This window comes from Nilaparvata lugens, chromosome 2 (assembly GCF_014356525.2).
Source record: "Nilaparvata lugens isolate BPH chromosome 2, ASM1435652v1, whole genome shotgun sequence".
Lineage (NCBI taxonomy): Eukaryota > Metazoa > Arthropoda > Insecta > Hemiptera > Delphacidae > Nilaparvata > Nilaparvata lugens.
Genome location: NC_052505.1, coordinates 6,504,333 through 6,520,033, shown reverse-complemented (window position 1 = coordinate 6,520,033; position 15,701 = coordinate 6,504,333). Strand labels below are relative to the sequence as shown.

Genomic DNA, 15,701 nt, shown 5'->3' with positions numbered 1-15,701 from the left:
TACATTGAGAAGAGCTTCTATTGACAGCGGATAAGCAGGATAACCATAGTGTGCACAGATTTGGATTGAATACACTGTACTAGTAAGGCTTAATTATTATTATTAATCATTAATGGGCACACTGAATTGTCTCCATTTTTTTAAATATGTCATATCTTTTGAATAATTATTATAGTTTCCATATTTATACTGAATCGAATCTTGTATGTGCATTGTGCTCCATACTTACATTTGAATCATTAAAAACTACATTGAGCTACACCAGACTACATATTCCAAAACTACATATTCCGAAACTCCAAAAGATTCTTAATATGTTTCCAGTTACATGAAATAGCGATAGACTTTGGAATAAGGGAGCATATCGGCAACGCAAAAAAGGTCGCAAACAATATATACTATTAAAATATTATATACTATATGTAGGATATGAGATTGTAGCGATGGTAATTCTAATATATACTATATACCATTGAATTAGTTCAGTTCAAGAATTGAGTTTTCCTTCATTTACCCACTTGAAATAAACACCCTGCCCACTAATCATTCCTAATTTCCCATTTCAGCCTAACTGCTTCACTGATAAATCACAATAAATTCATAAAACAATATTCTCCAAGATAAGATCTACGCACACACAATCTCAACATGTTTTACTGCTGACCCCTTGACATGGAGTACAGCAAACTCAAACGAAAAAGCCATCATCACCAATATCATCAAGGAGCCATAATCTACAAGTTGTAGTGATGGCTCTGCCCACAGCCAACCTACCTACATAGCAGATAGCACCCCTTCTATACATCATATCTCCCTCAGGGAGAGTGAAGTTTAGCTTTCCACTCAATTTATTTACCGTTTGTAATCAATTAATAACATCGGTGTGTCTCTTCTCTAACCTATGAGCTGCCTTCAGGTAGAACGGAGGTCGTATTCAAATCAATTAGTCGTTAAAAACTAATTATTTTCAGTTTCAGTCGTGAAGTGAACTATTCGCCTCAAACTAATGATGTATACGAAGTACGTGATCATAAGATGCTCAATAACATTTCGTAAAAGATGATAAATATAAGCTTCAAATAATATCTTACGATGAATGAGTCTGATTATGTTGAAAGATTAATATTGTAGAAAAATTCGACTTCACCATCAGTTAACTTCTACAAGGGTGTTTACAGTTGAACAAAAGTAAAGAACTGTTTCCATGGAAGTTCTACTCCCCTACTTCACTATTATCCCTAAATGTAAATGGATATTAGATCTTTCACACTATTGTAATTAATATGAAATCTGGATTACTTATTTAGCAAGGAATTTTTTTAATATGCTCTATACTAAGTCAAATCCACTTCAGATTCATGAATTAGTGAAGTGCTTTCTATGAAGTCTATGAAGTTAATCACTTCTATAGCTGTCGGTTAGCTCAGTTTTAGCACATATTTCAGACTTTTCAAAGTTGAGATCAACTTTCAAGTGACGCGCCGACGCTTCGTTGATCAAATCCAATTTATGGGATTTACTTTGAAACGATTACATTTTATTACCGTTCACGCACACATAGTTTCAATCGCGATAACGGACAACCCAGACGTAGCCAGTTTTTCAAATTGGAATAAATTTTTCGCTCGACCTGTGGAGCCATTTAATTGTGAACGACTACGATAAATTGTTTAAAGAAATTGTCCAAGTGGAAGAGATGAAAAGATCTAGCCAACAGATATAGAAGCATACCTAAATATATAGACATAGCGCTCATGTATTGCCGGAGATGGTGAAGCATTGACTCGGAATGTATGAAGTTTTCAAAGCATAAAATTTATACATATATATCGGTGGATCTCGTGTATGTTTTTCAACAGCTATATCTATTTACACGGTTGAGAATTAACGCGCGGCACTTTTGTATGTCACGTAGACTGGCAAGGCGTTTACAGCCGTCATAATGTAAACTATGAACTGTAAACGACCAGCGCTGACGTTTCAGGAACGACTAGAGAAAAGAAACTAAAAAGAGAAGAAATAAAATGATGTAAACCATTTGATATGCGACTCGTCTGCTCCAAGTTAAGATTGCAATGTGCATCCGATTCTGTTCTGCTCATCTTCCGACGAAGATCTTCTATCTAGATTACAAGTGAATCGCTAAATCTGGGTAGAACGAACTAGCCCTTAAAGGTGTTCCACGTCACAGAAATCTTCAACTGCACTGAAGAGCTGGAGAGTACTAAATAAATCTATGATCTGGTATCACTTACTTGAACCTGAAATAGTTATTTGTGCAACTAGTGCGCAAAGTGACAGTTTGCTGCACCGAAAGAAACGTTTACGCCCGAGCCGTAGGCGAGGGCGGAATGGTTTCTTGAGTGCAGCAGAGGAACTTTGCGCACGTATTTCACATTAAGTTTTTCCTACAGTTACCATTGAATATGAAAAGTGGGTAATTATGGGTAAAATTGCCTGAAATGCATCAAATGTTTTTCTGTGTAATTTTATTATTGATAAAAACCTTAATTTATTGTCAAATTGAATAAAAATGTTGTCCTTGGTTATAATATCTACTTAATAATTAGCGCGTTGTGCTTCGTTGCACCTCTGCTCACTATAGCAGCCACAGCAGTCACTGTTACCAACTTCATTTTGATTTTGCTGCACTGTTGCTCCATATAACCTACTAAGTATTTTGCGTTGCCATGTTGCAAATCTGGAGTGCAGAAAAATTTTTCTCGCACTAGAGCGGAAAAGTGATTCTTTGCGTTCTGTAATCAGTGCAGCAATGGCCACTTTTCAACGTAACTGTAGGAAAAATATTAAGTATTCCTAGAAGCTTCAAAGTACGATATTTTCTACTTCAGCTTAAAATATAAGTGTAAATCTCATTACACTCTATAATATTGGTTATTGTTTCAATATTTATGTTTTTAGCAACGTTTTATGTATCTCGATACTATTAAACAACTCAAATTGCCTCTCAAAGTGGAAGAAATTCAATGTCAGTTTCTCACATATCATAGCTCTCTGTGATCGGTACTCACTGTCTCTTAATTCATACTTTCTTAGTCTCCATTTCAGTACTTCACAATTATAATTATCAAGGATTGGTACATTGCATCATGGGCTTAGTAAGATGAACAATCACAATGGATCTATTAGACTGGAAATTATTTTATCACGTAAACCCTAGGACATAAAACATGTACGGTGTCTCTCTCATTGCAAAACGTAAAAAACTGTGCTTCACATAGGTCAGCCGGTACATAGACAGAAATAAACTCTTGTACGTATCCCTGATGATTTTTCTTCACAAGTACGTTTTTATTGGATTAGATTTTATCATCGCAATAAAACAAACGCTCGGTTATTAGACTCATTAGGGCTGTACTTCGTCGGGTGGCCGTAAAACGAATATGGTAAGAGCTGTAAAACGACATTTTATTTCTAAAGTGATAATTATTATCCTATGCCTAAGCACGCTTCTGATATATTACCGAGTGCTGAGAAAGTCAGTTGAAGTGTTGAGTGTTGAAGCGAGAGGGAATCATCCATCATTAAAACTCAGATGGGGTTGGTTCACAGTCTACAGAGTCACTAGGTGTATCAAGTAACACAACTTTAAAAGAGAAACATTGTTACGCCTATTGAGAACTTAAATAAAAAGTGTTAAAACTTTTTCAACTCCAGTGCCAACTAAACGTGTACTTTGAATCAATTATATTCGTTGAAACAAGATAGTATGCAGTATTCAATCACAGGTAAAAATATTTATCGCGTCATTCGCTACAACGAGTTTACTTTATTTTTTAGTGGGCCATAAAGATTTTTTTTAAAAGCCGCATCAGTTTCAACTTTAGGGCGAAATAAAATATCACTATAGTTAGAATACTCCTGATAAATTGCTAATACCATTCCCAAGATTCATTCATAAACCATACTGTTTTAAGATTGTATGACGAGTGAGAAGAATGATATTGTCATCAGTCATGTTAGTGCTAACTTTCTTATATTTGGAGAGAGACAAGAAATTCCTATAGAATATGAAAAACTATATAATATACCGTAGATATCTTTCTCATTATGTATTTCCTTGATGTCTGAAATATCAAGAGATTGATGCAATCAACTAATAATGCTCTCATTGATAGTTTAAGAATGAAAAGTGTAGGCCTAATTTTATTTCCATGAATGAAATACAGTATTGTTTTACCGTATTTTACAACTAAGTGGTCACAGATAGTAAATCATATTATCTTTTCAATAATCCTGTATCATTACAGATAATTGGTCGATATTTCTCGTTGCGAACAAATTCAAGGTTGCTTAAACTCTAAAAACCAATTTCAACCTACATTGAAAGTCAAATCTTTCAAGTAAGATAAATGCACGAAAATTAGCTACTCAATTTTAATATTGATCGACAACAGAAATTGATGGTAGCCAACTCACATACATTGCATCACTAATAATAATTTGCAGTTGGAAGTTCTAATAGTGAGTTGACCGCCAATAAATAAATCAAGTAGAGAGTGCTGCTGTTGTGCATGTGTGCTGTGCTAAGCAATTTGCCCGGCACAAGAAGCCTCACCGTTATTTCGGCTCTATCTTATTCAAATTTATGTAGGTATGCCTTATATATTTCTCTCAAGGTATCCTTGAGAGTGGTAGTCTACTATTTTCAAAATTAAATTACACTACTCCTCCAGTACTTATTGGCTCTCTCTCCCACTTGGTCCATCCACTTCTTTCTTTCTCTACAGCTGATCATCCTTCTTCTGGTGGTTAAATTGGAAATTTTTATAGACTATGCTCCCTCCTTGACAAGGCACTGCACCCATAATACCGGATACCACTCAACTTTATCGGCTGATATTTTCGTTCATCTAGCATGTTATCTCGCTTCAACCTCAACATACACCAATCTACCCATCTCTATGTGCATTCTATCTCACACAAGCTGATTAAGCTTGGAGATTAGATGTGGTGTGTAGCGGCGGCATTCAATCAGACGACAAGACTTTATCTGCAGGCATTTTACAATGGCTAATAGGAGAGGCCAAACTGGCAGCCTGAGATGGGCTGATTTATGACTCGCCACTATTCGCGTAATTTGCATGGAAGCTACTTGTTAAAATTTTGAAAGTACTTGGAAACCTGTCATAGGATGCTTCGGGTCAATTTGCACTACAACCATCATTTTCTGTTTGACTTGTTCTACTTATTAAAGTGCCTCGCACATAACCTAAATAATGTATTACTGGAGTGAGAAGTTATACGGTTGGAGATTATAGTAAATAATCGGGAGTAGGAAGTTATACGGTTGGGGGTTATAGTAAATAATCAGGAGTAGGAAGTTATACAGTTGGGAATTATAGTAAATAACCAGCTCCACTACATCGTAGCTACCTTAAAATAGAAGAAAATGAGTTTGTATGAAATCTTGAAAGAGAATAGAATTTTATTCAATTTAGATTTTGAACATTATGGTCGATATGAAGTTCTTATATAGATAGCAGCTGAAGGGAATGGTTATCAGGTATAAAGTACTAAAATTCTTTGAGCATCCAAATTTGGATGGGACATTGATAATACTCAAGTAGTGGTTTTATTATTATACAGTATCTGCATTGGGAAAAGGTGAGTTGATTTTATAAATATTTTTGAACGAGGCTTTTTTGTTATTTTCATAATAATTAAACTCGTCCGACACATCCTGTCATGATGAGATTGGATTTCTCTACTCTTCGACCATCTTAATTTGAATAGAAACTTTTATAAAAAGAATCCATTTAGATTTAAAAATTGAATCCCAATGTTATCCAACATCACAACATAACACAGATTCTTATAAAGATCTAGGAATGAAGAATATTGCATTTCAATCCTAGATAAAAATAAGTTTACACCAGTTGTACGTGAAGAATTTCAGTTTGTGATCACGCTCACCTTTAATATCCTCAACTATAATAAAAATCATCACTAGTTGAGCGTGAAGAAGACGAGAAGATGATAAGAAGTTGGAGAAAAAGATTAGAGCCATTATTTTTTATACGGTTAGGAAACACGGTTTAATCCGGCGTCGATTTATTCAGAAGCCGTGTATACGCAGGTATGGAAAAGTAGCTAGGCCTATACTCAAGCCACACGCAGGGTATCATTTGGGGCTTATCTCATATTCTTTTTTCGCTTCAAATATTATTATAGATCTGCTTCTACGGGCGTTAATTGGTACATTGGGATGAGACGATTTTCGAAAATGGCGCCGGTTATAGGGCAGTAGCCGAGACCGGGCATGTTTTCCTCTTTATTATCTATCGTTGTTGTACTTAAAACGGAGGTAGAGATAATCTCTCGAAAAGCATTGCAAGCGGAAATCGATTGATTAGTCTTCTCTCGCAAGTGCACGTGATATTTTCGACAAATCAAATCTGAAATTCAAAAACAAAAAGCGGAGAAAAAATAGAGAACTAGTATTATGAGGAGGAAAAGGAGAAGGAAGCTTCTGTGTGTTTAATTGGTGAAGAATAAGGACTATTGACAAAAGAAGAAGAGGAGAGAGAGAAGAAGGAGGAGGGAAAGCGTCGATAACATTAATTTTCTCATGTGTAGAGACTTGCCTTCGAGCGCACGAATCTAGATTATTATAAATCCACGTCCTAAAATTACCACCGGTAAATAGACATCAGAAGCCGTGCAATTTCGACTGCATCAAAGTAATTCGTCCGCGATCATTTTAATAATAGTCTCAGGTATGTATATGCCGGCAGTATATACAGGTAGACTATAGAATATTATAAGTTTTGCCCTGCCTTATAGTCTTCATTGTCGCACTGAACTGAGGAAAATTGGAGAGGCCTGCAGGCTAGAAACTGTTCATCTCTCCTCCTCAGTACACTAAATTCTCGCATCTCTCCTCCATACTCAGGGAGATTGATTTTAATTTACGGCTCGCAATTTGGATGCAATCTACCTACACACTCGGGCAACACTCACTAATTTTAAACACATAAAACAGAGCACGCGCAATAATGATGATAAAAAGAGAACAACTAGACAATTTTGTTGATTTGATAGTGTTGCTGCATTCATTTGAGATGAACGTTGAGCCTTGCTGCATTATATTCGCTAGGCTTCAATTCGTATTACTTCAATCAAATTCAATGAGCAATGGACTGTTGAAAAGCAGAGCACTCTTCTTTGTGATAATTTTCAAAATATGCTTTCAGGTATGTCAATTCAAATAATGAAATCCCTATTATTGTACTGATGAACGAATACGCTCACAAAATATTTAAGTTGCCTAACAAGTTCAATTGGGTTCAAGTTCTAATTGGGAGCATCATTGATATTTTTCTGTATATTTTTAAAAGAATTTTCAATCAGCCGTAGCTTCAACAACAGATTTCTTGTTTTAGTTATAGTATGAATTCATACGTTATCAGGACAAATACTGAAATGCTACAATCTAATCTGTTTCAACTGCTGGGGATTGCGATAGCCATACTATCATCGCACCCTCATAATTCTCTCTAGTCACAAGAAAGCTTTCCCCACACTACACCACTCAAATAATAAAACACGTCCAGGTGCAACTCTTGAAGCCATAACAACCATGATAAATTGACTTAAATAATTACAAAAGGCAACAATAATTGTCGCCATTACTAGGAGTCATGTAACACAGTCAGCTGGGAAATGTATTGTTATAAATAAGTCGGTTACAAAACTGTAACAATTCCTGGTGGTATTTCAAACTTGGACGTGTGTATTTTTTGCCAGACACCAGTTGGTGTGGAAAGTTATGGCGAAGGCTTGTGTGTGAGTGACAATTGTTATTTAAGAGACAAAACATCAGTGAGCGGTCTGTGACAAAACGATTTTAGTACGGTAGCAATCATTTATCGAACAGCGGGAGTTCGTTGTGCATTACCCTGTAAGCCCAAGCTCCACTTACGTCGAACCAACCACTAAATATATGACCACACTCCCATATACTATATAGTTGGGTGAAATGATGGAGGCAGGCGTCTTGAGTAATTGTAATTGCCAATTAGCGGAGAGGAAGGAGCGCCAACTACTGTCCACTTTATCTATATATTTAGCCGCCTACACATGTTTTCACTCGCTTCAAGCTGTTTGTTGAATGCTTGCACCATTACAGTAAACCACCTGATTACCATTACTTTCAAAGTGCCAGAGATACTTCTTGCTGGCTATATGTTGAAGCTACAAATTAGTATGCATTCTCGTTGTCTTTTGAAAAACAGAAATACTCTACGTTGAATTAACCAATTAGACAATCAAGATTTTCATCCATACGTAAGCATTCTTCCAACACATTTCCAAAATTACTTCCGCTAGACATTTCTAATGAAAGCTGGAACTCATTTTTCCTCTTGGAAAAACTAGAAGTGCAATAAGCTACACTTTTTAAAAGAATCATAATGCATCAACCCTGAATGGTCATACCACAGTCTAGCTATCAATGAATTATTCTAATGGTCAGTTGCCCTCCTCAGATGCGAGAATGTTCTCGTGAAAAGCGTGAACAACGTGACGTCCCTGATTTATTGTTCACCTCTGAAATTAAGCCCAAATACAAGATTCGTAGCAATTTTCTTGGCTCGGTAAATAAGTGTTGGGCTGCCGCTGCCACAGAGATAAATGACCTCACGCTCTCTACTGTTTTCACGCCGAACTAAAATAACAAACTTTATTTATTATGCCCGGTCTGTCTGATTTCTACCTGCCGTGAACCAACTGCTCATAACTTACTCAGTTCCTTCAGAGAACTTATTTTCTATTGAGTATGAATCCCAACTCAAGCTCGAACCGTAGGCGATTGAGACGTGCATTATCAACTTTGAAGAGATAGAATCATCAAGATCAATGATAAAAAATGAAACATTTTTAATCCATCAAGTTGGAAAAATACATGCACTTAATAAATATTCGTTGATACTAATTTTGGAAAGTTCTCAAGGCACACTTTAAGGAATATTTTGCATGCGAGTGTGACAATATTTTGCAATTTATTCGATGAAATAGAGGTGCCAAATTAAAATTCAAAAAATTTCCAGACGTAAATTGTACAATAATCTTGAAGACATCATGAAAGTGTAGCTGGATATGCTCAAGCTGCGTTTACACCAAAGTTCTCAACAAAATGTTTATTTTTCCGCCCTTATAGATTCTATTAGATTGAACGGAACTTGACAAATTATGTTCATCATGTGCATGATAAGTTATGTTTAATCTAATAGAATCTATAAGGACGAAGAAATAAACATTTTGTTTATAACTTTGGTGCAAACGCAGCTTTACTATTCTCGCCAGGTGGAAAGAGTTATTTGAAACAAGAAATAGGAATCGGCCTACTGCAAATTAAGCTATAAATCTTGCCAGTCAAATTCATCAAGATGCGGATTAATTGCTGCTGGAGTTTAATGAGAAATTCAAATGTGCTGATGATTTATGGACTTGGGTGTCTTGGCTCAGGACAGTCCATGGTAGTTGGCTATTATATAAATCCTAGAAGCTATTGAGTTGGCAGTAGGGTAGTCGAGAGTACAGACAAATTGCCAGCTTGGCTCTTGGATGTTATTAAATGTTTCAATTTAAGATTAAAATCGCATTAAGATCGCTTGTGAGTCGTGAGACCTGACGCTGTAAGTGGACCAACAGCTAAAAGCAATCTGTAGAGCGTCGCAGCCCCTCCCAAGCCGTCACAGTCATTCACTAATGAACTTTGGCTTCTATTTGAATGCAAGATTTACTGCCATACTACCAATACAACTCAAATACATTTGCTTCTGCAAACTATTCTTGATTGGAAGAGTCTTGCTCCCTCAAATTGATGTGTGACTCAGGATATAAATGAATTACAATTTCTGTGGATGAATTGATTTGAGGAACTACCAACATTTTCTCAAACAGAACACATGGATTGTAATCTTGATGCTTAATTGAAATTGACCTGATTTTTTGATCCCTGAGAGTCCGCATGCATGTTTATGAGGATGATGATAATGATCGGAGTGTAAAACGGATGAAACCAAAGACTGAAATGGAAGTCAGGTAATGTTCAGCTTGGTGAAAAATCAGGCTTGTTTGTACTTAGGAGAATTTCATTACGTTGAAATAACACATTTTCAAAAGACTTGGTCATAAAAAATGTATTAAACGTTTTTGAGAGTTTGAATACGATTTGAAACAGATGGGTACTCTGAAAACAAGTGGCCATGATCAGGGAGTACTTGTACTTGCAGGTGTTGGCACGAAGATGATATCTAAATTACTCGATCACGACAATCGCCGATTGGATCTCGATCCAAACTTGGAGCAGCACTTGATCAACGATCGCACTCCGAAAAACGCGGCGAACCGAACGAAAACGTGACGAAATTGGGCGAAAGATGGCAGTGGCTCAGCCAATATCAACAGCTTCACCAAACTTCAGTGTCTGTTTTAGTAAAATTTATTACACGTCGAACAAACACTTCAGTCAATGTGAACCCATTAATGGAGCAAATTGTATTGGAGCTGTGCTGAAAAGATTCTTATTCATGTTGGTGAGCGTAGAATAGAGTCCTACAGGCCTGAGGCTGTAGAATCATTTTATTTTCCAGTATTAAGAAAACTTTGCTCCGATCCACCTACACGATTTACACTGTAGCTAACGCACAATAGGATTGCTCCCAATTGTTGTCAAATTATATAGACAACGTCCTATCCTTATCCGTGAAATGCAACTCATATCGCTATTAAATATCCGTATTTCGATCCTCATTCTGAACCCTATCCTTTTACATGTGCTGGCAGAATAGACATGTTGATTAGACCGAGCAGAATCAGATATGCGCGGACTATTATTACGTTGCTAAGCTATCTCATGGCGGGTCAGTTTCAGTTTCAAAATATTCTCAGATTATTTGTGTGGGAACAGAGAGGGAGAGTAAGAGAAATAAGGAGAGGAGAACAGAAATTGAAGACGTCTAGCGGCTTTTGTTACTTGAGTCGCCTGAGAGAGTCAACACTACATTAGTGCACACCTGAGTGGTCAAGTGTACTCCCACAACAGAATACCTCAGCTCATCATACTCCCCCAACCGCTCTTCTTCACTCAATTTTCTATTTGACAGCATTGAAGCAATCTTCAAAAATATTTTGACTCATGTCACATCAGCCCCCAAGTCTTGTGAACGGTCTGGGGTCTTCCTCCTGTCCTAGTTATTCATTATTGAACATGTGAAGAACAACTATCGCTGTGGGACACATTTGAATAGTTTGAGAAAATTAATATACATGCGAAATAACCATATATTTTATATACAATATTTTTTCTTCATGGCTAGCTTCACCCTATCTCTAGCTGCATGGACAATTCCGCGGACTACATGGACAATTCTAGGAATTACTAGTAAGAATTTAAGAATAGTTATTTGTGCAACTAGTGCGCAAAGTGACAGTTTGCTGCACCGAAAGAAACGTTTACGCCCGAGCCGTAGGCGAGGGCGGAATGGTTTCTTGAGTGCAGCAGAGGAACTTTGCGCACGTATTTCACATTAAGTTTTTCCTACAGTTACCATTGAATATGAAAAGTGGGTAATTATGGGTAAAATTGCCTGAAATGCATCAAATGTTTTTCTGTGTAATTTTATTATTGATAAAAACCTTAATCCTAAAATCCTAAAGTCCTCGTTGTCCTTGGTTATTTATATAATGAATAATAATTAGCGCGTTGTGCTTGGTTGCACCTCTGCTCACTATAGCAGCCACAGCAGTCACTGTTACCAACTTCATTTTGATTTTGCTGCACTGTTGCTCCATATAACCTACTAAGTATTTTGCGTTGCCATGTTGCAAATTTGGAGTGCAGAAAAATTTTTCCCGCACTAGAGCGGAAAAGTGATTCTTTGCGTTCTGTAATCAGTGCAGCAATGGACACTTTTCAACGTAACTGTAGGAAAAATATATTTTGGGGGAACTGATAGGTAATGAAGAGTAAATCTTATACGGAAACTTGATAGAATCATATCCAAAATATTTCCTTTTCATTGAATTGTGAAGACACCATACATTATCTTGTCACTTGCAATCAAGCCTGTTCTTACATTATTTTGCACCGATTTCCAGCCCGATACATCGCTCCTATCACTTGTTTGCCTTCTATTACCCTACAAAAGAATGGTTTGCGTTTTTCCTGAGCGTGGGTCGTAACTTGAAATGTTGGCTGTTGAACAGAGTAGCTATTAGAGGCGTCCACTCCGTAACCCAATATTCAGCGAGACTTTGCGCGTACCTAAACGACTCAACACGACCAGCCAGGCTCCCAACACTTTGTATTATCAATTACAAATTTCATACGTCGAGTTGCAATTATCTCACTCTCACTCCTTACATTTTCACGCACTAAATCGCGCTCTCTTTCTGCTAACGGTCAACGGTCAACAGTCAACTCGAACTGAATCGACAAGTACCCGCATCTTTCGATATTAAATCCCACTCACAGAGCGATTCTATCACAAACACACAAACACTGCTTGCAAAGCTCTTACAATATCCTTGCCAATGTCCAATCGTATACATGCTATGAGGAGAAAGAAGAGTCATATTCAGTAGATTATACTAGTTGAAGCTCTATAATTCTGGTCTTTATTCATAAGCTGTATATTAATTGCAGCAGATACGAGGCTTATAGAACGCAGAATCCACTATCACTAACTATACTCAATATCTTCAAGTTCTTAGAATTTATTGAATTTAATCATTCTATTATATTCGTTTTTTAATCAAATCAGATTCAAAATTTTTATTTTATTTATTTCTGGACTGAAAAGTGGACTCAAATCAACTCAAGTGGATAGCATAACCTATAATTTTTAATAATTCATAACTCCACCTTCATTGTATTATCATTCATCACAATCATCATCATCACCTAGGCTTAAAATACTTCTAGGAAGTCGCCTTTGTAAAATAATAAATAAATAAATAAAAAAATACAATCATATTTTATAATCTTCTAAATTGTGTTCTAATATTGTAAATTGAATAAAAATTATATTGATTGATACTATTCTTCCAACGAAAAATAAACTTTGTTGCAGCTATAATGATATACTTTATTATTACTGTAGTGATATACCTTATCATTTTATGTTTTCATACACTTTATAAATTGCAATACTCAGCAAGATTGAGTGATTCAATGGTAAAATGGACATCACTGCCAAATTTCATCAAATGAGAATTCATTATATTCTATTCAGAAAGACAGAACTTTAGTATTAAAATTTCTGCTTAAAATTGAGAGATGATATATATCTCGGAATGAAACTAACAAGTGGCGGTAGAGTAAAATTATTGAAAGAAACTCTCGAAACTAGAGTCTTTCTAATTAGATATTTAATCAAATTAATCAATTAAACTAGAGTCTTTCTCGAAAATCTTTCTAATAATAAGTTTCAGACTAGAAGACTGAACAATGCATGTCTATCTTCAGATCGAGGAACTTGAGCAATGATTAATGAACATCCATGCAACATGCAGATGCAATGAGTAGACCTAATAATAATAAGAATGATGCCCGACCTATACCTGCGTCCAATATTCTCTGTTTGACACTGTGCTGCCGGCCATGCCAGAACTGCCACGCCTTGATCTCGTCCTCAGGGCTCTTCTCCTCTCTGAACATCAGCATCACAACACTCTGCAACAAACAAACATCAACAAACACAATTAGATAAATTAAGAAGAAGACGCTGCACTGAACTACAAAATATGCAAGTGAAAAATGAAGAGAAAGCTTTCTTGATCAAGATGATGAAGGTGGTTATGATGTTGATGGTGGCAATGATGATGATGATGATGATGATGATGATGATGATGATGATGATGATGATGATGATGATGGTGATGATGAATTATCTAAATGAAGAAGAAGACACTGTACTGAACTTAATATGCAAGTGAAAAATAAAGAGAAAACTTTTTTGATAATAATGATGTTTATGATGATGATGATGAAGATGATGATGGTGATAATGATTATGATTATTATCATTCATAGTTGAGAATGATATTGTATCTATCAATATATAAATTGAAAACGATAAATGAATAAATAAAATAAATGATAGAGATGATTATAACGGTAATATAATGATATCTTTGTAATGGAGAATAGTGGAGAGGGGATGAGAGCAAAAGAAGAAGAACAAGATAAAGAGAGGTAATTGAAAAATAAATAGAACATTTTTCTTTACAATTACACACAGCTATAACAATGAAAAACATGCAGTGGACTTTAAAATGGATATTTTTCCATGTAATGAAACAAAGTTATCGAGAAGAGAACTGTTTGGACGCACTTCGAGGATAAGTGAAGCCTTGTTAAAATATTCAAGTATGTAAGATCGATTTTATTCTAGTTATTTTCTAAAGACCGTATGTTGGAGGATAATTTTATGTTTGAATGACAGAATTATGCAGATAATAATATATGCTTTAGGGCCGTTTGCACAGTGACAATTTGAACTGAATTTCATTTTAAACTTAATCCATATCAAGTCTCGTTCGTTATAATGTGGTCCATTTTTAGTTTAAGCCACCAGCTGATTGAATTCAGTTTAAGCTTCGACTGTGCAAACAGCTATAATAGCTGTGTGTATTTTTTTAAAGCATCCTTGTAAATATGAGTTGATTTTACTCGCAACTACTGTACTTGAATTTGTAGTTGAACAAAAGTAGTACTACCAAGTGGTTTGATTCGACATAGACTACTTCGTAATGAACATCTAGCAAAAACGACAACACATTTATTATCTAAATGGAACTTGGAGTACTTCCAGTCTATTCTTCAAATTAAGCAAACACAGCCCTGGAGTGCAGTTAAGTGCTTGGGAGAATTATTGCAGGATCAAGATCACATGGAGCAGCAGCCGCTCTTCCTACCTAATACCCATCAGGAGTTACTATAAATTTCAAATTTATCGCCAATCAATTTGATACTTAGGACGAAGAATACCGAACTAAATACCTAGAGAATAATCACGGCTACTGATCTTCGCAGTAAAGAGAGTGGCTGAATGGTCGGTGGAGGACGAGAGAGAGAGAGAAGAGAAAACGAGGGTAGTGAAGAGGAGAGGAGAGGAGAGAAGGATGAAGAAGCCTGAAGCAGTCGCAATAAATGAACAGGCATAGCGAGGCGATTAGGATAAATCGTTCGTATTATTCCATCTAAGGACCAATATATCATAACGGACACGAAGCATTGGAGTTGTTCCAGAGGATAGGCTCCTAGTCAGTATCATAATAATCTTCAGCCATGTAGCATGACGTCCGGTGGTCTAATGATTTATTATGAATAAATAAATGAATCGTATTTTAAGATAGGGAAGAGGAGCTGAAAAATATCACTATGTCATTTCTCTTGTCTTTCATCTTGTGGTTGGTTCGCGATTTAACATGGAAAAGCCGAAATCCAGTGAGAACTACCAGATTTCTCACTTTACGAATGCTAGTGATCAGCTAGAATTGCTAGGGAAAAATAAGAAGCATTAAGATGAGCTTTTATTTTATTGAAATACTATTCGAGGAACAAGAGAAGATGTGACACAGTATTCATAATACAAGTAATACAGATGTTGATGATTCAGTTTATGTTTTTCTGTGTATTGTATGAATTTAATAGACATTGTTTATCTCCA

At 36.0% G+C, this 15,701-nt stretch overlaps 1 protein-coding gene across 14 annotated transcripts in view; it reads right to left on the bottom strand.

The window, feature by feature from the left end:
* LOC111057893 (protein grainyhead) overlaps positions 1-15,701 on the bottom strand; it is a 222,536-nt gene that overhangs the window by 28,947 nt on the left and 177,888 nt on the right. For 7 of the 14 annotated variants that reach the window (XM_039420401.1, XM_039420409.1, XM_039420403.1 and 4 more), the window contains one exon: positions 13,585-13,702. In XM_039420401.1, the coding sequence (XP_039276335.1) occupies positions 13,585-13,702 (118 nt within the window). The remainder of the gene's footprint in view (positions 1-13,584; positions 13,703-15,701) is intronic. The other 7 variants (XM_039420402.1, XM_039420404.1, XM_039420412.1 and 4 more) reach the window with 1 other exon arrangement.